Consider the following 22,299-nt stretch of genomic DNA (forward strand, 5'->3'; position numbering starts at 1 on the left):
TACCTGCCCCACCCTAGCGTGATGCCCTTCCCTCCCCCATCCCCCAGCCTCTTGCCCTCAATATAAACAGCTTACTGGGGTCATGTGGCAATTCCTTCCTTTCCTGCTGACCGCCCAGCCCAGTGGCTCTGCCTACGCCCAGCTCCCCACTCCTAAAGCCCTTGCCCCCTTCCACCATCAAGCAGTCATCCTGGAAATAGATTCTTCCTGTGCACCCTGCCCCCTACCACACACACAACTAACTCACCTTTCCATGGAGCTCTACTCTCCAGACAGCAGAGATGGCAGCAAGAAGCCAACTTTGGGGTCAGACCTAGGGACACAGTTCACCAACATTTCTTCACTACCTTCTGTATGGCCAAGTCCTGTGTGACCCAGGTCAAGTGTATGAACCTCTCTGAGCCTTGGTTTACCAACTTGAAACCCAGGATAACACTCATGACTCCCTCAGATGGCCACGTGGATTCATCAAGGTTTGCAAAATGTCCAGCACAGCCTCCTGACCTCCTCTTCAACTCCTGAGGTCTTTGTTCAGAAGGAACAACCAAAGAAAGACCAGCACTCACTGGAGAACTAAGTCTAGGCAAGGGCAAATGGCTTGCGCAAGGGAATGCTTCATGCTGGCAACAGAGCCCCTGGATTACCAGGCTCCCCAATGCCCCCCAGTTTGTTTGGAGCCCCTTGAGCCCAGCAGCACAAACACACAGGTCCTTGATGGGCAGTCAGCTTTATTTCTTTCCATGCAGAGAAATACACAGATGAGAACTGGTAAGTGGGGACTGGTGGGAGGTGGTGCTTGCTGTTCCCTAGGAGGCCTGGGCAGGGGCTGGTTCAGCACCACAAGCCAGGGGACCATGGGGTTCATGCAGCCAATGCTGGACCCACAGTGGAGCTGGGATGGCAGGGCGACTGTCCCTTCATCTTTACCAAGGCTTAGGGGTGTCAGGTGCCCTGTGGGTGAGGGGCAATGAGGACCTTCTCTCCCAGTCTTACTTCCGAAGGGTTTCCTGTCCTCAGATCCTTGGCTCCTCTTTGCCAGAAGGGCCAGCCTCTTGGAGCCTCTGAGCTACATTCTTGGTATGAGTAGAAAACTCGAGTCATTCTTGCCCAAATGGAAGATTGCTCCTGCGGTGTCTGCTCCTGCAGCTGTCTGCAGCGGCTTCTCTCTTTCTCTCCTATTCTGGGTTTGGAGGAGGAGCCAGTGTAGGTGGCAGGGAGCAGTGAGGGTCTGCTTTCATGAGTGTGACTGTGGACAGCGGGACAGGGTGTGTGTGATGGTCCCGGAGCACACAGAGGCTGAAGTCCTGCCTCTGCCCATGAGACCATGCCTAAACAGTCTGGTTCACTGCTGTCGTCTCCCTGGGGGGCTGCAGCTGGGGACCCCTTGCGGCCTACCAGAAGACGCTCACTCATGACCCCTCCTTCCAGAGCTGGGGCCTGTGAATGTCGGATTCACAGACCACATGACTCCCCTGGCCAGACCTTGAAAGTGACACAAAGACTCTGGGCTCATCCCCTTCCTTCCCAACAAACAGGGGCATCTTTGTTTTGGCTTCAAAGGTCCCACAAAGCAGATCCAGCAGGCCCCTCCTTTAGGGGCGAGAGAGGCTGGGGTTATTCCCAGGTGGGGCACTGACGCAGGAACACCAGCCCCAGAGGGATCTACACAGTACTCCTGGGCCCTGAACCCTCCCTTCAATTCCCCTCCATCACACACACCCTCCTAGAAGGCTCAGAGCTGCACCCAGGACCCAGAGCTCCTCCCGGAATACAGAGCTCTAACAGTCTTCCTCCCCAGGAGCCTCTGAGGAGGGTGGGGGAGACAGGCAGGAGCCCTAAAAGGAGGTATGAGGGTGCTGATCAGGTGCAGAGAAAACATGCTCAGCCAACTTGGAGCCAATCTGCCCTCCCAGCCTCCTGGAACCCTGGCTGCTAGGCAGGGCATCCTGGGGTGGGGGTGGAGGGAGCCCAGAGCATCACATTACCCAGGGCTTGGGGGCTGCAGTCAGCTGGGGAAGTGGGAGCAGGAAAGACCAGGGGGGAAGTCTGAAGGGCCCTGCTTCACTCCCTCCTGGTGTCCCATTAGGTCCTGAGACACAGGCCACGGTGTCCAGGCCCCTGATTCTGGGCATGTGTATTCTCAAGCCCGGGGTTCCTGAAGACAGGACCCTTCAGCTAGGCTCTTCCCTCTCTCTTGAAATTCTCTAGACCCAGCAAACAACACACCTTCATAAAAACTCTTGGACCCACATCCCTAAAGAAGGCAGAGACATCCCTAAGGGCCTGGGAGCCTATGGGAATTTCCCCCAGGGGTGGTCCCAGGGCCGGCTCCGGGGAAAGCCTTTGCTGTTAGTGGCTGGTCAGGGGTGCAGGGTGAGGCATAGAGCATCAGAGGCAGTTGGGGTGGGAGCTGGGAGCCATGCACCGCCTGAGCCACTCTGCATGAGGACCTTCAGCCCCTTTGCACAGGGACCCTGAGCCCCTCCACATGGAACGCTGAGTTTGTGCCCCGACCAGGTGGTCCCTGAATGTGAGCTCAGGCCTGAGTTCCTCTTCACTAGCCAACCTGGAGATGGAGTCAGGGCCCCGGGAGTTCTTGATTGGTGCCCCAGACTACAGCCCAGGTAGGGAACAAGAGGCAGACTTGGGTCATCCTGGGAGATGTTCTGGGACCGGGCTTCTCAACCGAGATGCTCCTGAGGCTGAAATGTTTGAGAAGAGGTCCATGTCATGCTGGCCCCCTTTCTGTCTCTACCAACACTGTTCTTGGTGCCCTCATCCTGCGATGAAGGATTTAAGGGTGGCTGTTGCCTCTTTCCAGGGCAGCTTCACGTCCCATGTGTCCGAGGGGTTCCAGGGCAGGTGCTAAGCAGCAGTTCAGCCTCTGAGCTCAGGGCACCAGCTGGGATCGCTGCAGGCATGTGGCACAAGGCATGCAGACAGTCTTTTTTTCATCCCACCTCAAGAAAAATAGAAAAGATAAAGTCTGTGTTTTTGTTCTTGGTCATCAGACATGCAGGGACTATCTCCCCACCATGGTCTCGCTGGCGGGAGTGGTTTCTTCTCTTTCTGGCAGTATAAGCCTGCTTGGCCAATCCCAGGAAACCACCGGGATGAGAAACCAGCCAGAACCCCGGGGGGTTAAAATACCGGGATGTGCCCAGGAGACTGGACCACATTATTCATCTGTTTCAGAGTCCATTTCCTTTCTTCCTCTCATTTTCCGCCATTTGATGTGGGCTAGCAATGGGGTGACTTGGGGGTTTCCCTCCAAGCTTGTGCTTTTCGAGCTGGGGGATCGTCCTGTCCTCCATGAGGCGTGTGGGTGGAGCTCTTCAGCGAGCTGGGGCCGCCTCTGCTAGCACCGCTCCCTAGTTAGTTTCATTTCTTCGGAACTGTAAAGAAAAAAACAGCGATAGCACGACGGAGCTCAGAACACGGGGTCTCCCGGTCCCTTTTTGGAGGATTTGGGGTTTTGATTCCTAGGGGGAAATGGTAACAGAGGTGATTCGGTTTGAGGTTCCGGGTGGAACTAAACTCCTGCCAAGGAGAGGACTGGAGTCTCAGTGATTGTTTCACAGGTGGGCACGGTGACCCCTGAGGCTAGACCCATTCCTGCTTGAATATTTTAGTGAAAGCTAAACAGTCCCCTTGCAAACTTGAGTTCAGCAGTTGTTACTTGCCATGGAACGTAACATGGGCTTTCCGGGTGCCTCAGATGGTAAAGAATCCACCTGCCAATACAGGAGACCCAGGTTGGATCCCCAGGTCTGGAATATCTCCTGGAGAAGGGAATGGCAACCCTCTCCAGTATTCTTCCCTGGAGAATTCCATGGACTACAGTGGGCTTACAATCCATGTGTCCGCAAAGAGTCAGACACAATTGAGCAGCTAACACTAACACACATGGGAAGAATCCTGGGTCAGATTCAAGCAGAGCAAGACAAAGAGACTGAGGCCTTGGAAAGTGATGCTGAGGCTCATGCCCTGGGCTAGTGGGCTCCTGCCTCGCAGGGACTTGCATGCCTCTCAAACTTTGTGGAATATGCTTCTGCTCAAACAGGTGGAGGAGAGGACCTGCATTTTTGAACCCGGGCCAGCTGATTGCAAACCTGAACTCTTCCCTCTCATATGAGGCCATGACCCTGCAGCTAAATGCCAGGATTTCTGCCCCAAGATGAACACTCTATATTCTATGCCAGTACCTCCCAAATTTTAATAATGGGGTTGGGAATCTTTCTAAAGTGCAGATTTTTAGTCAGCAAGTCTGGGTGGGGCCTGAGATTCTATATTTACAACCTGTTCCCAGTATCAGCAGCCAAGCTGCTGGTCCATGGAGCACAGGTGGTGGGGCAAGGTCTTTAGGGGAAAAGCGTAGGTTGGTCACTAAATGGGCAGAGATGGTTGGAGGCTTCCAGTATGAGCATGTGATTAGAGGGAAATGGACAATACTGACCCGCAGAGCCCAGAAATTCTCAAGGCTGCTGGGCTTTGTGAGTAGCTCCTTTGAAAAGGTTGGTCACCTTGCTTGGATAAGTTGGCTGGACCACCTTTGGGTGTTCCCGAAAGTTTCACTTCCTGACTTCCAGGACAAGCATGGTTTACTTCCAGGAAGACCTGACTGTCTCAGCAGGGATGCTGTGCGGCAAGCCCCTGGGTTACAAGTCAGAGTCACTTGCGCTATCTCAGGTGATGCTCACAAAAGCCTCTGTGCTGGAAGTTTCTTCCTCCCACTTTCAACATGAAAACCCCAAGGCTTAACCAGGCAGACCCTGGTGCAGGACCATCAGAGCCGAGACTGGAACTTGTGGCCTCTGCCTCCTGGGCCCGTGCTCTTCCCATGACCTTTCCTGGTGATCTACTCTCCGGCCACTGGAGAGTCAGAAAGCCAGTCCCACTCAGCCGGTCCCTGCAGGAGACTGGAGTGCTTGCTTTTCTGGGGTGCAAGGTGAAGGCTGTGGCACCCACATGCTCTTACCCTTCTTCCCACCACCACCCCTGTCCCAGAGGGCTGGGCCACATCCTTCTGTGGTCCTCACACCAAGGGAGCTGGAGTGTCGCTGGGCCTCACCTGCAAAGTTGACAGTCACAGCCACGATGATGATGATGATCCCCATGATGATGAAGGTGATGCTGAGCATCCCAGCCAGGCGGCCCAGCCTCCGGGCCCCGTCCAGGTCCCCCTGTTGCACGCTACTTCGAGACTGCAGAGAGAGGGTGGTAGAAACCTTGCCTGAGCCTCTGAACACACCCCAGTCCCTGCTGCAGCCCACACTTGAGCAGCTCCCCTAGGGGAGAGGCAGAGGCCTCCTTCAGGAGAAATGGCCTGGACTCAAGTGGCCAGACCTCTTGTGGGGATCCCTAACCAAGCTTGCCCATTGTTAGCCGGGGACAGCTGGAAACATAACCGAGCAATGCTGGGCATTATCTCAGGATCTTAGTTCCCCAACCAGAGATTGAACCCATACCCCCTGCACTGGAAGCACAGAGTCTTAACCACTGGACTGCCAGGGAAGTCCCCAGGGTGTTATCTCAGGACAGGGATGGGCAGGGTGGTCCAGTAGAGACTGCGGGCCTGGGAGGGTGAACCATGTCCAGGCCATGCTGAGCTGGTGGGAAAGATAAGCCAGGCCCCCTTGGACCCCTCGCTGCCCAAGGCTCACTCTTGTACCCGCACTAAGGCAGCCCCTGCGACTTTTTCTATGGCCCAACACACCTGCCTCCTTTCCTCTGTGAGCCCCGCTTCCCATGAAAGGAAAGAAATCGCTGGTCCTCCCTCCCCAGTGTCCCACCCAGGATCACAAGCCCACCTCCCAGATCACACTGGAAAGGTGAGGTGTCTTGGGTTTGAACCAGCAAGGCTGGGGATGGGGTGGAGCCATGGATGGCTTCACAGGGACCATATCTGATTATCATTATCCTCAGCTCAGCTTCTTTTGGCCCTCTTCGGTTGGGTTAAATCAGGTGGGTGCGAGGAGGGGGATGAACAGAAGAGGGGATCCCCAGGGGCCTGGGAGTGGCTCAGCAGGAGGTATGTCCCAGGCTTGTCCCTGGAGACCCCTCACCACTGCCCAGGGCTGGCTGGTGACCTCTAGATTCCTCCAGCTCTTAGAACTTGGACCACTAGAACAGAGACAGGAAGGAGTCCGCCAAACGTGGTGACTGCCTTCACATCTTGTTTTTTTATTATTATTTAGCTGCACCAAGTCTTAATTGTGGGATGCAGGATCATTTTTAGTTTAGCATGTGGGATCTAGTTCCCTGACCAGGAATCCAACCCAAGCCCCCTGCTTTTGGAGCACAGAGTCTGCGCCACTGGACCGGCGGGGAAGTCCCTATTTGGTTATTTTTATATTCGGAATATTGGAAGCTCCTGAGTTCAGCATGGAAGCGTCAGGTACTGATGGTGAACAACGATGATGAAGGCTTATTGAGCCCTTGTTTTGTGTCGCGCAGCTTGTTAATGACTGTGCCTAAATGACCTCGTTTAGGCTCAGAATTGTCCTATGAGGTTGGCAGTGTCGCCCACTTTTGAAGCTGAAGTTCAGAGCAGCAGCCCTCCCGTCTGTGTTCTCTTCAGCGGTGCACCTGGGTCCTACCTTCATCTCTCAGAATTCTAACTGACCCCTCAGCCCCACCCCCTGGTTCCCTCCGCCAAGCTCCTTCCAGGCCAGCACCACCTGCCCGCTGCAGCATGCCCTCACTCCCTTTGCCCCAAACCACAGCTTCCTGCTTCCCAGATCTGCTCCTTGCCTTGTGCTCCTCCTTCCTCTTGCTTAAGCCCCAGTTATTATATATTATAACTCTAAGCCTAGAGTTCTCCCACTGAGTCATAGCTCCCCTCCCATCCCAACATAGTAATTAATTTCCTCCCCGAGTCAATTCCATTGCAACTGTCCTCTGGAGCTTTGCTGCCTCTGCCTCAGTTCCAGGTGCCACTTGTCACTCAAGCCAAGGCAACAGCCTCATGAAGATGCCCCCTTGGCTCCAAGCTCTCTTCCTCTTCTTTCTACTCCCCCCACCACCAGTCCATCCTGCAGATACTCATGCCAGGCCTGGTGCTAGGACCCTGGGATGCAGCAGCGAGCAAGAGAGCCCCCAGCTGTTATGCTCACGGAGCTTGCATCCCGGTGGGGGCAGCGGCCACCATCATGACCCCACAAAAGTAAAATTGCAACTGTGGATAGTGTTTCAAAGAAGAGGTACCTGTGCTATGAGAGTTTGTAAAAGGGGAGAGTCAGTGAACACTTCCTAAAGGGAGGATATTTGGATTGAGATATGAGATTGGAAAGATACTAAAGCTGAAGCTTCAGTACTTTGGCTACCTGATGCAAAGAGCTGACTCATTGGAAAAGACCCTGATGCTGGGAAAGATTGAGGGCAGGAGAAGGGGATGACAGAGGATGAGACGGCTGGATGGCATCATCAACTCAATGGACGTGAGTTTGAGCAAACTCCAGGAGATGGTGAAGGACAGGGAAGCCTGGTGTGCTGCAGTCCACAGGGTCACAGAGTAAGACACAACTGAGCAACTGAACAATAAGACGAGAGATGAGTCAGAATTAAGTATATTTTTTTCAAAAGGAAGAAGAGTATTCTGGGCAGAGAGAATAGCATGTGCGAAGGCCCTGGGGGAGGCCCTACATGGCAAATATGTAGATGATCCATAAATTGTTATTGACCAAAGGGAGCAGGAGGGACTAGACAAAGGCCAGTGTGGCTGGAGATAGTGAGGAAGAGGAGGCTGCAGAGGTGGGCAAGGCCAGGCCAGGTAGGGCTCTGCCCACACAGGAAGGAGGTTGGTCCTTATCCCAGAACAATGAGAGCCAGTGAGGATGGAAACCTAGGGGCAGAGGATGGTAGGACTGAATACAAGTTTCCAAAAGACCTCCACCCCTGCCAGACCCCAGCTGTCATGGGGGATCCGAAGAGAGTTAAGAGCTGATATAAAAGCTCAGAGAGATGATGGTGGTTGAGGCAATCATTCTTGCTCAGTATCTCCCGTGGCCTCCCACTGTCTGCTGAACAAAGTTCAAACTCAGGTTAGCTTTGCATTTCCTGGTTTGAGCCTCTGCTATTCTCTTCCGTGACCTCTGGACCTGAGCTGCTCAGGGTATGAGCACGGGCTTGCTTTTGCTCACGCTATTTCTTCCGCCTGCGTTCCCGCTCCCCAGTAACACCACACATCCAAATCCTCTCCATCCTTCAATGGCGGGCTCCAATTCCACCTCCTCTGTGAAGCCCACCAAGATTCCCCCACTGGAATGGTCATAATCCCTAGCATCGTCTGAACATTTACCTCATGTCAGGAGTTATGCAAGCTCAAGTCCAGACCTCAGTCTCTCTCTGCTCCCCAGGGACATTAGGGCACCAGCTCTCCTTGGTCTTCCCACCCTCTCCTTCTTGACTGTATCTTTTTCTCTCCTGTCTTGAAGAAATCCTCTTTATCTCACCCAGTTGTAAGCTCCCCACTGCCCACAGGACCAAATCCAGATTCCATTTTGTGACAGGTGGCACCCTCCTGATCTGGCCTTTCTCCACTTCTGCAGCCGCTTCTCACACCACACCTGCATGGTGGTCTGTGCTCCAGATCCTCATCTGTACAACATCCTAATGACAATCCCTGCCTCATAGGAGTGGTAGAGGATAAAATGCTTTAACAGCTGGCAGCTCAGGTCACCGAACTCAGGACATCAACACCAAGGCAACAATGGGAGGGAAAGGGAGCAACATACAGAAAGACTTCTGGGATTTCTAGGAAGTTCAAGTTCTGAAACCCAGGAGCTACCTTGAATCATAATCAAGGGACTCATTGTCGGCTGTAAGTACGGCCTTGGTTGGGGGGAAGGGCAGAGGCTTTGAGATGTGTCCTGCCCCTGACACCCCCATTTTTCAAAAAAACAGTTGTCTGTGCAGCAATGATTCAGGACCATGGAGAGAGGCACACATGTAGCTTCTTGGATATGAGAGGTGAGGAGGAAAGGTGAAAGATGTTTTTTCAGTTACACTGAACCCAATCGCACTTCTTTATCCACAGAGTGATCAGTCATACATGCCTTCAAGCATGAGGGGTGCCATTAAGGAGACACCCTGGAAATGGCCAGACAGATCAGAGCAGACCTAGTTGTGGCTGCTTTGTGGTGTAAGGCACTTTATACATTCTATCCAATGTAAATATCACAAATATTCTGTTAATCTTGGTTTCCAGATCTGTAAAATGAAGGGAAAGTAATTGCCTCTAAGTATGTTTCACTTTCATGCATTGGAGAAGGAAATGGCAACCCACTCCAGTGTTCTTGCCTGGAGAATCCCAGGGATGGAGGAGCCTGGTGGGCTGCCATCTATGGGGTCGCACAGAGTCGGACACGACTGAAGCAACTTAGCAGCAGCAGCAGCATGCAGCCCTTCCTTTTTTTTTTTTTTTGGCCATACCACATGGCATGCAAGATCTTAGTGCTCCCACCAGGGATCGAATGTGTGCCCCTTGCAGTGGAAGCACAGAGTCCTAACCACTGGACCGCCAGGGAAGTCTGGAGCCCTGCTTCTACATGAGAAGTTCTCCACTGCTAGCTGGCCCTCATTTCTGAAGTTCCTCCCCACCCCTATGAGTTACCAAATGAAGGATCCATAAGAAAACCCTCATTTTTTTTTTTTTTGAGTAAATTTCCAGCTGCTCTCCATCCCTGTCAGTTGCATCATCTTCCTCTTATACAAAACAGCTCAAGTTGAAGGCACAATAATAATAATTGCAGTAACGGTTGTAATGACTGAATTAATAGATCGTTTGTGATCGCAGGGGTTGTGGGAATGGTGAGTGAGAAAACGATTTATGAACTCAGGTCAATACATCAGTGAGGAAAGACGCTGAAAACAAGTGTGAGTGTGGGGAAAGGATGGTGGGGGCCGGGAGGATGGGGTGAAGAGGATGCTGAGGACGGAGGCTACAGAGCTCAGGAAAGAGCTTCCTCCACCCATGAGGCTCAGGCCAAGGCCCAGCAGACCTCAGGAGAAGAGACAAGATGTGCCAGGGTCCAGGGCCCGTGGTTAAGACTCTGTGCTTCAACTGCAGGGGGCATGGGTTCAGTCCCCACTTGCGGAACTAAGATCCCACAAGCTGCACGGCGCGGTCAAAAACAAACAGAAAGGATGTGCCAGGATTGATCAGCTACCAGCCCTTCCACAGAGATCAAGCATCTCCCAGCTTCTTCTTCTTTTTTTTTTTTTTTTTTTGATGTTATTCAAGCATATTGTTTTATTCCAAGCTTTCTGGTTTGTGTTAAGATGATTCATAGACTTTTAGAGCTGAAAGAGATTTTCAAGTTCCCCTAGAATAATTCATTTTACAGATGAAGGAAACAAGCTAAAGAGGCAACCTGTAACTTGACCTCTGATAGCTGGGCTTCATTCAAGTATGTTTACCACTGAACTGTATCATCTTAGCTCAACAGATGGTACCTTTTTTTAAACAAATGATGAAGCTTCATTGGCATATCATGGTCACTCAAAGTTCATAGTGAGCCTTAGGGTTCACTCTTGGTACTAAACATTTTATAGGTCTAGACAAATGTGTAATAATGTATATCTGTCATTACAGTATCATACATAATATTTTCACTGTTCTCAAAATCTTCTATGTTTTGTCTTGGGTCTCTCCTAACCATGCATCACCCCTGGCAGCCACTATTCTGTCTCTGTAGTTTCGTCTTTTCCAGAATATCACGTAGTTGCGATCACAGACCTGTAATCTTTTTATATTGACTTGTTTCCCATAGTGATAAGCATTTAGGGGTCCTCAGTGTCTTTTCACGACTGATAACTCATTTCTTTTTAGCTCTGAAAAGTGTATCACAGTTTATTCACCTACTGAGAGACATCTTGGTTGCTTCTGCTGCTGCTGCTAAGTTGCTTCGGTCGTGTTCGACTCTGTGCAACCCCATAGACAGTAGCCCACCAGGCTCCCCTGTCCCTGGGATTCTCCAGGCAAGAACCCTGGAGTGGGTTGCCATTTCCTTCTCCATCTCCCAGCTTCTGAAACCCAAAATGTGTGCTTCTCCGTGCCTTCTCTACATCATTCTCTCTGCAAACGTGCAATTCATCCTGAAAGACCCCTGCTGTGCTGTACTGTGCTTAGCTGTGTCCGACTCTTTGCAACCCCACGGACTACACAGTCCAAGGAATTCTCCAGGCCAGAATACTGGAGTGGGTAGCCTTTCCCTTCTCCAGGGGATCTTCCCAACCCAGGGATTGAACCCAGGTCTCCCGCATTGCAGGCGGATTCTTTACTGTCTGAACCACCAGAGAAACCCTGAAATGCCCTGACTACAGGTTAACTCCTCTATTGCTTGAGAGAAGGGATGGACTGGAAGGGTGGGGGCCCTAGGGGAGGAGTCAGGGTGGCTGCTGTGGTGGATGGGAGCAGCTGGGGCTTGAGACAGCAGCAGTGTACCAATGGTTTCAGAAGTCTGTTAATATCTTAAGCTATATGCCTGCATGCCAGCTGACTATCAGCCCTGGTCAGGGCGTAGCACTCTCATTGAGGAAAGGGATAAATCATAAATGAATGAAAATGAGTCTGCAACACATCAGTTAAATAATTAACTCGTCAAAAATGCCTAAGTAAGGAAGCGTTGAAGCCACTCTGGATCTCCTCATTGCTCCCTCATGCTGTGGGAACAACTTACAGAGAGGCTGCCACCAAAACCACACACAGGGCTGCCCACCTCCTCTGGGGATGTAATGAGGGGCGAGACTCCATTATATCCAAATTGCTAAAAGCTGCGTTTGCCTGAAAGCCAGATTGGGGCAGGGCTCCAATCTCTGGGATCTAATGCCTGATGATCTGAGGTAGAGCTGATGTAATAATAATAGAGATAATAATAATAGAAATATACACAATAATAATAACAGAATGCACTTGAATCATCCTGAAACCATCCCCCCTCCCCTGGTCCATGGAAAAATTGTCTTCCATGAAACCAGTCCCTGGTGCCAAAAAGGTTGGGGACCACAGCACTGGGGGTTTGCTCTTTGCTCTGACATTGCAGTTTCATTCAGTATTAATAATAACAGCAACCACTTCCATTTATTAAGCATTTACTATGTGCCAGGCTCTGGCACACTCATTAGTTCATTTAATTCTCCCAACAGCCCTAGGAGGTAGATGGTTTTATTACACATATTTTATGGATGAGGAAACTGGAGCTAAGGAAGGAAGCTGAGTGGTTTGGATATGGTCATGTGCCTCAAAAGGGATAGAGATGTGATACACACCCAAGTGTATCTGATGCTTGCTTGGTCAGCAACTGAAGGCTCACTGCTTGGGGTCCAGCATCTCTCATTGACAGGAGTCCTTGCTGGATCAGGAAGCATGGTTATTTCTCAGCTTGACCCGGAAGTAAAATGGATGAAGCCAGCCTTGCCCTGACTATCCCAGGAGGCTTACGGGAGGTTGTGGGGCTGAGCAGGGTCAGGTCTGGACACCTGTGATCACAGCTCCTGAGACAGAGCCCCTGGTCCCAGCCCTGGTCCCAGCTGGCCCCTGTCAAAGCCACAATGGGAAGAATGTTTGGTGGTCCATTAGTCTTCCACTGATGGAGTGAATGACAGGGAGGAGGCCACTGGGAGGCAGGGGAGAAAAAGAGAGAAGGGAATAGAATTATTCCCTCCCTGCACAAATGCCCAAAACATTTGGCTTCCCTGGGAGGGACATGCCATCCTTGTCGCAGAGGTAGGTGCAGGGTGGGGCAGGTGAAGAGAACACTGGATTCAGGAGCCAGCTGATGTGCCTCTTACCAGCTGTGTGAACAAAGGCAAGGCACGGCTCTGCATGCCTCAGTTGCCTCATCTGTTAAATGGGAATGATTAACCAGACTCTGCCAGCCTCATATTACAACATGCTCTGCGGACAGTGAGCTCTAACGAGGGTGTCAGGGCTGCAGGTCTCCTTCCTCCCTGGGGTCAAGGGCTTGATCTTTCACTTGGTAACCAGCGGGGAGACATCAAATGAGGAGCTTTGAAGTCTATTGCCAGACCTGGAGACATCAGCATAGAGACTTAACTCTCTTTCCACACTTTCTGGCTCTCCTTCACCCCTGCTGCTATCTGAGTGGGACCGTGTGTTTCAACTCGAAATAAATAACTGATCCCCGCCCTCCCTGGGGCGTGGGAGTGTCCTATGAACTAGAAAAGTGAATATCATAACAAAGCGACTCACACAAATGTTTTGGTTTCTCAGTGTATATAAAAGTTACGTTTATACCTTACTGTAGTCTATGAAGTGTGCAATAACATTATGTGTAAAAAAAAAACAATGTATCGACCTTCATTTTAAAATCTTGCTTAAAAATGCTAACCCTTGGGACTTCCCTGGGAATCTGGTGGTTAAAACTTTGCCTTCCATTGCCCGGGGGGTTCCTGTTCAATCCCTGGTCGGTGAACTAAAATCCCACATGACTGGAGGCCAAACAACCAAAACATAAAAACAGAAGCAATGTTGTAACAGATTGAGTACATACTTTAAAAACACGTGCATGCTAAGTCGCTTCAGTCTTGTCCAACTCTTGGGACCCTATAGACCGCAGCCCGCCAGGCTCCTCTGTCCATGAGGATTCTTCAGGCAAGAATACTGGAGTGGGTTGCCATGCCCTCCTCCAGGGGATCTTCCTGACTCAGTGATTGAACCCACGTCTCTTGAGTCTCCTGCATTGGCAGGCAGATTCTTTACCACTAGTGCCACCAGGGAAGCCCAGACTTTTAAAATGGTCCACATGAAAAAAAAAAATCTTAAAAAAAAAAGTGCTAATCATTATTGCTCAGTGAGTTGTGATGTTTTTGCAACAGTAACACTAAAGACCACTGACGACAGATCACCATGACAAATATAATAATAATGAAAAGTTTGAAATATTTTGAGAATTAACAAAATATGACCCCAAGACACAAAGTAAGCAAATGCTTTTGGAAAAAAGAGCACTGATAGACTTGCTTGAGGCAGGGTTGCCACCAACTTTCAATTTGTAAAAGAATGCAACATCAGTGAAGAACAATAAAGCTCAAGAGAACAAAGTGTGTCTGCTCGTGAAATGCCCAGAAGAGACAAATCCGTGGAGACAGAAGGAAGATGAGTAATTTACTCAGGTCAGACAGGCAGGTATTAGAAGGAGTGATAGAAAAACATTGCTGGGTTTCTTTCAGAGGTGAGGAAAATATTTTAAAATTGATTGTGGTTATGGTTGCACTTACCTGAATATACTAAAAACTGCGGAATCATACACTTCAGATGAGTGAATGGTATGATAGTCGCTCAGTTGTGTCTGACTCTTTGCGACCCCATGCACTGTCGCCCACCAGGTTCCTCTGTCCATGGAGTTTTCCAGGAAAGAATACTGGAGCGGGTTGCCATTTCCTACTCCAGGAGATCTTCCCAGCCCAGGGACGGAACCTGCATCTCCTGTATCTGCAGGCAGATTCTTTACCACTAGCACCGCCTGGGAAGCCCCGAATGGTATGATATGTGAATTTTATTTCAAAGCTCTAAAAGAAAAAACCCAACAAATGTGTGATGGCTTCCCATCCTCCACCAGGGAGACACTTGTCTAATTTTCTGCATCCACATCCTAGGGCTTACTATGTGCTGGGTGCTTTAGCACTTTGCATGGCTCATAGCCGTGTGCTTTAGGCGCTCAGTCATGTCCGACTCTTTGTGACCCTTTGGGCTGTAGCCCCCCAGGCTCCTCTGTCCATGGGATTTTTCAGGCAAGAATACTGGAGTGGGTTGCCATTTCCTTCTCCAGGGGATCTTCCCGACTCAGGGATCGAACCTGCATCATCCGTGTCTCCTGCATTGGAGGCCGATTCTTTATCACTGCGCCATTGGGAAAGCCCCTTGTGTGGCTCATACAACTCTATAATTTAGGTATTATGTTGACACCCATTTTGCAGATGGGAATACTGAGGAGAATAGTGGTTTGAGTGACTTACCTGAGGTCGCACAATACCTGGTGGTTTTGTCTAGCGTGGGCACTTCTTGCAATGTGTTGTAAGGATCTGTTTACAAATTTCTCCCCACTGGACAGGAGGCTTGTGGGAATTGGTGATGGTGTCTGGTTTAGCACTGTATTCCCTGCCCCAGGCCTGGCAACCATCAGACCTGATTCAAGAACCCAAGATGGATGTAGAAATGCACCAGGGGTGGATTCAGTGGTCCCACAGCTGTGGGCCCAGGCTTCCTTTGACAATGGCAGGTTTTACCCAGCTCACACTCTGCCACCCCCACCAGAAGATGGATTTTAGCCACTGTTTTCTCCTGGACCCTTGTCTGCTTTCCCTCCCCAAAGCCAGTCTCCCCCACGGGGCTTCTCCCTGTAACCAAGAGCTTGTCCCTACCCAGAGCCACTGGCAGCAATCCCTGTAGCACGGCTCCGCCTCCAGCTACCCCCAAGAGCCGCAGGCAGCACAGGAATTTCCTCAAAGGCCCTGCCCAGCCCTGGCTCTTCTTCCCACGCCAATTCGCCAATCGCTGGGACCTGAGAATGTTGTCAGTTTCCCCCTAAAGCCCTGGCAGGTGGTGCCTGCCCTTGGCACCAGCCCTTGGCTGGAAACTGGGCCTCCATGAAGTGGAGAGAGATGTATAAGGAAATAAGGGTTTTCTCAGTGGACAGCGCGGCAGCAGGAAAGACCACAGCTCCTGGGGACTGGATGACGGATGACTCAACAGTGGAGTCCCTCCAGGGGCAAGCAGACAGTGTCTCCCCTCTCAGTGTACCATCCCCTGCTTCTAACCTCATTCTGAAAGCCATTCCCTGCCAGCCTCTCTCTCTGTCTGTCTCTCTCAACTTCCTGAACCATGAAATTCACTTGCCAACAGCTACCAACATTTCCTGGGGCTCCTCTGCCAGTAGCCCGATCCCAACAGCTTGGATTGGAGACGATCGAAGGTTATGTACTCAAAACCCTACAACACAAGCGTGGGAGACACAAAGACGAGCCCCCATGCCCCTCCCTGGCCAGGCCACCCATGCCCTCTGATACACATGCGTTCCCATCTGTGGCCCAGACCACCCCCTCCCACCTCTACGGGAAGACAGATATTGAAATCAGTACAAAGGCGAAGCCCAGAGGGCCCCAGCAAGAAGTTCCCGCCAGAGGAGCAGCCCTGGGGGAGCTGGGCCCCGGGGCCCGCAGTCCATGGCAGGGAAGCTACTGCTCGCTCCTGGAAACAAGAGTTGCCAGAAGCTGTTAGAACACCCAGGAGGCCCTGGGGGTGGGGTGGGGTGGGGAGGTGATGCCTGGCTCCCCTCCTGAGAACACGGGGCCCTGAGACCCCATATTGGCTGCAATCTCTGCTGATTCACAGCCCCACTCAGGAATGACTCCTTGTGACAAAGTCCCCGACTCCTGCAAAGGCCAGACCCCCAAGTTGGCTGTCCTTTCTGGGCAGAATTTGGCTCCGGGCATCTCTCTGGGATCCCCTTCCCAGCAGGGATGTATGCAAAGTCAAGCTGTGATGTCCAGGAGCGGAGATGAAGGAGGACAGGAAACTGAAGCTCTGGGGGCCCTGGACCCCTCTCCAAGGGGGAGTAATAGGCTGGCTAAGATGGGGAGTTTCCCCTCCCCTGCCCCCGGCACCCCAGCTCTTCTCTCAACACCCTAGGTAGGATGACTGGTGCCTGCCAGGGAAGCATGGCTGCTGACCAAAACCAGCCCCCACCCTGCGATGAAGAGCAGCACTTACCATGATGGAAAAGATGAGGGGCATGAGGTTGAGGGGCCAGACGGGGCAGAAGCAGGAGGCAATGGCAAGGATGAGATAATCTTTGGGAACTTCTCCGTCCTGGGCATAGGAGGTGGTGGCCGTGGAGGACGCCCGCCTGGAGCTGGCCCGGGAGGATGAGAGGGGGTGCAAGGCTTCCCGGTGCTCCTCGGATATCACCTTGAAGGGCAGGCTGTGGCCATTCTGCTCCAGGTCCAGAGGCCCTGAGAGGGACTTGGACGGCTTCAGGGACTTGTCATCCTGGCCCCCGACCTGCACAAGGAGCTTCTCCATCTCCGGCAGGTTCAGGGGTGAGGCAGTGCCCGGCTCCCGTGCCGCGGAAAACTGAGGCTGTCCGGGGTTGGCCATGCTGGCCTGGGCTTTGGGCTGCTCCAGCTCCAGGATGGGATGAGGGGCTTCCGAGGGACCTCAGCGCACCATTCCTTGGCCCGGACTGGAGGCCTACAGATCAGGGGCAGACTTGTCACCCAGGAGAGCCAGGGCCAGCCAGGGGGCTGGAAAGGTTGGCTTCTCCGGGCCAGCTGAACTCAGAGGCAGCGGCCAGCCTGCCGCCCCGTGGAGCTCCAGGAAGCTGGAGCCTTCAGCCCCATTCAAGTTTGAGGCCAACTTCGCTGGTGCTGCTGACAGCTCAGATGGGCGGGGAAGGAGCAGAAAGCAGCTTTAGGAGCGGAGAGGAGACTGCTCCTCTCCTGAGTGAGGCTTGGGCTAAGTCAGGGAGGCTGTGTGTGTGTGTGTGTGTGTGTGTGTGTGTGTACACAACACCCAGCCTCCCTCCCTCCCTGCCCTCCTCGGAGATGCTTTTCAATTCACTTCTCCCCAGAGAACCGCCTGGCAGCATTCTGCCTCTGCCCCAGCCCAGCCCTGCCCAGGGTGGCTTGGACTAGCCTCTGGCTCCCGCTGCGGACACAGAACCCCCTCCTCTGCACTGGGGGGGAGAAAGGCAAAGTGGGTCCAAACGGGTGTGCCTTCACCTGTCTCAGGAGACTGAGCCCTCGGCTCCTCTTCTCCTGGAACAGGCTCCCGCTTCTATCTGTTGTGAAACACTGAACTCTGGACCTATTGCATCCCACCTTGAACCTGACCTCCCCCAGCGCCAAGCCCCAGAGATGTCCAGACCAGAGCGGGGCTCTGAGCTCTGGAGGGAGGGGTAGAGTGAGTACTCGTGGGGCCCCTGGAGGAGGATTGTGTCTGCACCCTCTGAATGGGTGTCTGAGCAGCTCCCGAGGGGTGGTAGAGGGGCTGTTAGGGAGGAGCGCTGGCCCTGTCTCATGGCCGTTAGGGCTTTTGTGAGGCGCTTTTAAAGAGCCAGCAAAGATCTTTCTGTTTCAGGAGCTCCTTAGGGCAGGTGCCAGCTTGAAGGGCCACGGTCTCGGCTGCTTGTCCCATCCTTCTTAGTTCTCTCACGTCTCCTCCCTCTGTTTCTGCCACCTTCTCTATTCTCTGCATCTCCTTCTACATCCCCAATCTCCTGGCTTACGTGGTCTTATAAGGTGGCCCAGAACCACCAGGGTTTGTGTGTGAATCTGGATGCTTGTCTGTGGTTTGGAGGAGGGCGTAGATCATGTGGGATTGGGGTGAGAAATTAGAGGTGAGAAGGGGTCTCAGAGGTTGTGGAGTTCATTTGAGATCAGAGGTTAGGAAACCGAAACCCAGACTCATTTCAAACTGTATCCCAATTAGGCATCAATCCATCACATCCAGAAACTGGTTTGGAGCAAGACGAGCCATTTTAGCAGAAAGAAGTAGCTTTGAATTGTGTATCACACTGGCTTCAGAAATGCTGCTTCCAGCAAGAGCCAAGACAAGGTGGAAGAGGGTGTGACGGGCAGAGAGTGGTGAGCTGGCCACAAAGGGGAAGAAGGGAAGGGGCAAGGGGAGTGAACTGGGCCCTTCTGCCCAGGAACTTCTAGAAACATGCTTTTAAAATAAGAGACCTTCGGGAATTCCCTGGCAGTCCAGTGGTTAGGACTCCAAGCGCTCACTGCAGAGGGCCTGGGTTCAATCCCTGGTAGGGGAACTAAGATCCCACAAGCTTTGAGGCAGGGCCAAAAATAAAAAGACTAAAACAATTTTAAAAATAAGAGACCTTCTGCAGATGGTGGCTGTTTGGATGCCCGAGAGTCCTAGACTCTAAGTCAGTGTCCAGCTTGGCCAGAATTCCAAGTTACAATCTAGGAGCTCACTCTTGGTGGGGACGACTCAGGCCCTATGGACCTACCACTAACCAGCCCAGCCAGGCCAGTTCCATAGCCAGCAGCCAAATCTGGCTATAGAGCCCCTGAAATGTGGCTCATCCACACTGAGACATGCCATACATATAAAACACACTGGATTTCCAACAGTACCAAAAAATTTAAAATATCTCATTAACACAGTGTATGTAGATTACACATTGAAATGATAATGTTTTGGCTATATTGAGTTACATAAACATTTAAAAAATTAATGTCACCTGTGTCCCTTTTCTCCTTTTAATATGCCTACCAGAAAATTTAAAACATGGCTTGCATTGCATTTCTATCCGGCAGCACTGGCCTGAAGGATGGAGGAAACCTGACATAAAGAAGCTTTTTTTTTTTTTACTTAATAAAAACTGGAAGAAACAAGAAAGAGCCAGGAAGTCCCCAGGCTGACCCATGGTAGCAAGATTATCAGGCAAACTGGGGTTCCCGGACTAGGGAGCCGGCTTTGCGCTGCACTGTGAGATGCTGGGCTTGTGGCGCCATCTAGTGGTCTGGTGGTGATGAGGGGAAGGACCAGAGAGGAGCGTGGGGACTAGGGAGGAGGGGGAGAGGCGAGGACAAGGAGCTCCTGGTTTGGGCTCCGGGACTGGTGAGCCCAACACAGCCAGCTGCTCCGGCTGCAGCCTGGTCCTGAACCCACCTGCAGGTGCGATCTCCCCTCCACCCCCACCCTCAACTGAAGTCTTCATTGGAAGCCCATGGGCCAGGTTCATTGGGCAAAGTGGGTTTGGTGTGCAACGTGTTTTTAAAAAAAAAAAAATCCACTTCACATAAAAACGGAGATTCCAGACTTTCAACGTGAAGATCTGGGAAGCCTGGGCCCACTTTCTGCAGAGCAGCCAGAAGCTAAGCCCACAGCAGCCTTTAGAAGGGAAGGCGCTGAGCTCCCTCTCCAACTCTGCCTTCACTCACGCCTGTGGGCCCCAGGTGGGGGTCTGCGCTATAAGTCCCTGTAGCTACACAGGTGGTATCGGCCTTTCTGTTCTGCTGTGGGGTGACCTCCCTGCTCCCTAGTATGTTTGCAGGTAACTGAAGAAAGTCATTCCCTTCTCTGTGCCCCCTCCCCGACGGTCTGTGAGGCTTGGGGAGCGGGCAGGTGTGCCCCCAGCTCCCTCTTCATGCGCTTGGCTCACAGTGACAGCTGACTGGAGGAACCAGAGGAAGATAAAGGCACCAATCAAGTGCCGAGGGTGTCCACACAGCTGCTAAACCCACCTCTACCTGCCTCAACCTGAGTGCATCCTGGGCTTTGAAGAATTCCGAGGTGGAAACAATGGTATGGAAAGTGGGCCTGGAGTGGGCAGAGACACAAACCTCAGAAGGTTAGGTCAGTTTGAGCCTAATGCAAGAAGAGGTTAAAAAAAAAAAAAGAAAGAAAGAAAAACCCTGTAACTGTGACCACAAGCCTTTTCATCCTCAGTATTGCACTGGGTATCCAGAAACCCTATGGGGCTGACAGGGTAGGTGTAATTAAGCAAATTCCACTTTTCACTGAGGTCTGCCTGGGCCCAGCTCCCCTGCTTCAGGCAGTCTTCTGGTGTCTACACACACATACACACATGAGTGCAAAATGTGAGCAAAACCTGATGTCCAGTTTCACATTCAGTGAGGTATGTGTGTGCTAAGTTGCTTCAGTTGTGTCCGACTCTTTGCGACCCTATGGCAGGGACTGTAGCCCACCAGGCTCCTCTGTCCATGGGATTCTTCAGGCAAGAATACTGGAGTGGTTGCCATGGCCTCCTCCAGGAGATCTTCCTGACCCAGGGATCGAAACCGCGTCTCTTATGCCTCCTGCATTGGCAGGCGGGTTCTTTACCACTGTGCCACCCGGAGTCCCTCCAAAGGAATCCTTGCTGTCTATGCTCAAAACATTTCCCCACTCCTCTTTAGAACGTGCCCTAAGCAAACAAAACTTTCACTTTTAAAGACAATTATCAAGAGCCGAATGGATATTAACCCTGTTTACATCCCCGAAATTCTCTCCAGGTAGGTTCCTGCGCCCACCTGTTGGTCCACACTTATAAGCAGCAGGCACAGACCAGTTTGATCTGCTTTCCCTACTCATCATTGTTGGCATCCTGTTGCAAATACCTGAGCTTGCTTTGCCCAAGCCTCTCTGGTTAAGTATCTGTGTTGTTTCAAGCCTTTCACTGTTAGATACAGTGCCACTGGGACCTCCTTTAAAAAAAAATTTTTTTTTCCTTTTGAATTACTTCCTTGGGGTATTTTTATTGTGATTTTGCCAAATTGTTCTCTACCAAAAAAAGGAACAGATACACAACTGCTGCTGCTGCTGCTAAGTCGCTTCAGTCGTGTCTGACTCTGTGTGACCCCATAGATGGCAGCCCACTAGGCTCCTCTGTCCCTGGGATTCTCCAGGCAAGAACACTGGAGTGGGTTGCCATTTCCTTCTCCAATGCATGAAAGTGAAAAGTGAAAGTGAAGTCGTGCCCAACTCTTAGCGACCCCATGGACTGCAGCCTACCAGGCTTCTCCATCCATGGGATTTTCCAGGCAAGAGTACTGAAGTGGGGTGCCTCTGTAAATGTGCCCCTTTCTCCACATCTCTGACAACACTTGGGTCTTACGATTGTTATTTACTTTTGCTGGCATGTCTCATTCATGATGCAAAAGTCCTATAATTGTTATTATTCTCTGCCCTTTCGAAGTGAACCCTTTCTCTCTCCTTTGAACACTACTTGAGTAATCTGTTGGGATTAACCTTATAGATATATAATTTCTGTCTTTAGGTATATCAGTCATTCATATCTTTTGGCCATGATTTTTACAGCTCTGTGTTCTGTGGGTGTCTTCTCTTTCCAGAACTTTCCTTTTTATATTCATTTAATACCTATCCTTGTACTATTTTCCATTACATTTGGATAAACCTATGTGGTCTTGGTTGATAACTTCCATGTCTTTAATAATAAGGGATATAGCTTCTTTTCACCAGAGAAGGCAATGGCACCCCACTCCAGTACTCTTGCCTGGAAAATCCCATGGACGGAGGAGCCTGGTAGGCTGCAGTCCATGGGGTCGCTGAGGGTCGGACACGACTGAGTGACTTCACTTTCACTTTTCACTTTCATGCATTGGAGAAGGAAATGGCAACCCGCTCCAGTGTTCTTGCCTGGAGAATCCCAGGGATCGGGGAGCCTGGTGGGCTGCCGTCCATGGGGTCACACAGAGTTGGACACAACTGAAGTGACTTAGCAGCAGCAGCTTCTTGTCACAGCAAATCAGTCATCTTAGAGAACGGATATGGTTTTAAGAAGCAAACAAAAA

General features: G+C 51.5%; 1 protein-coding gene across 1 annotated transcript; it reads right to left on the reverse strand.

The window, feature by feature from the left end:
- Positions 1–711: 711 nt before the first annotated feature.
- TRARG1 (trafficking regulator of GLUT4 (SLC2A4) 1) lies at positions 712–17,541 on the reverse strand. The gene is made up of 3 exons (XM_061390599.1): positions 16,733–17,541; positions 5,072–5,204; positions 712–3,395 (listed from the first exon to the last, which is right to left on the reverse strand). The coding sequence occupies exons 1-3, from the start codon at positions 17,117–17,119 to the stop codon at positions 3,382–3,384; spliced, it is 534 nt and encodes a 177-aa protein (XP_061246583.1). The 5' UTR covers positions 17,120–17,541; the 3' UTR covers positions 712–3,381.
- Between the last annotated feature and the right edge of the window lie 4,758 nt (positions 17,542–22,299).

The sequence above is a fragment of the Bos javanicus genome, chromosome 19 (genome assembly GCF_032452875.1).
Source record: "Bos javanicus breed banteng chromosome 19, ARS-OSU_banteng_1.0, whole genome shotgun sequence".
Lineage (NCBI taxonomy): Eukaryota > Metazoa > Chordata > Mammalia > Artiodactyla > Bovidae > Bos > Bos javanicus.

What these genes read in the sequence shown, in the direction of transcription:
- TRARG1 (XM_061390599.1), bottom strand. Translation starts at nt 17,119, where the DNA reads ATGGCCAACCCCGGACAGCCTCAGTTTTCCGCGGCACGGGAGCCGGGC. An exon ending in CCCTCATCTTTTCCATCATG is followed by an intron (nt 5,205 to 16,732) that starts GTAAGTGCTGCT and finishes CTCTCTCTGCAG; the next exon opens with TCTCGAAGTAGCGTGCAACA.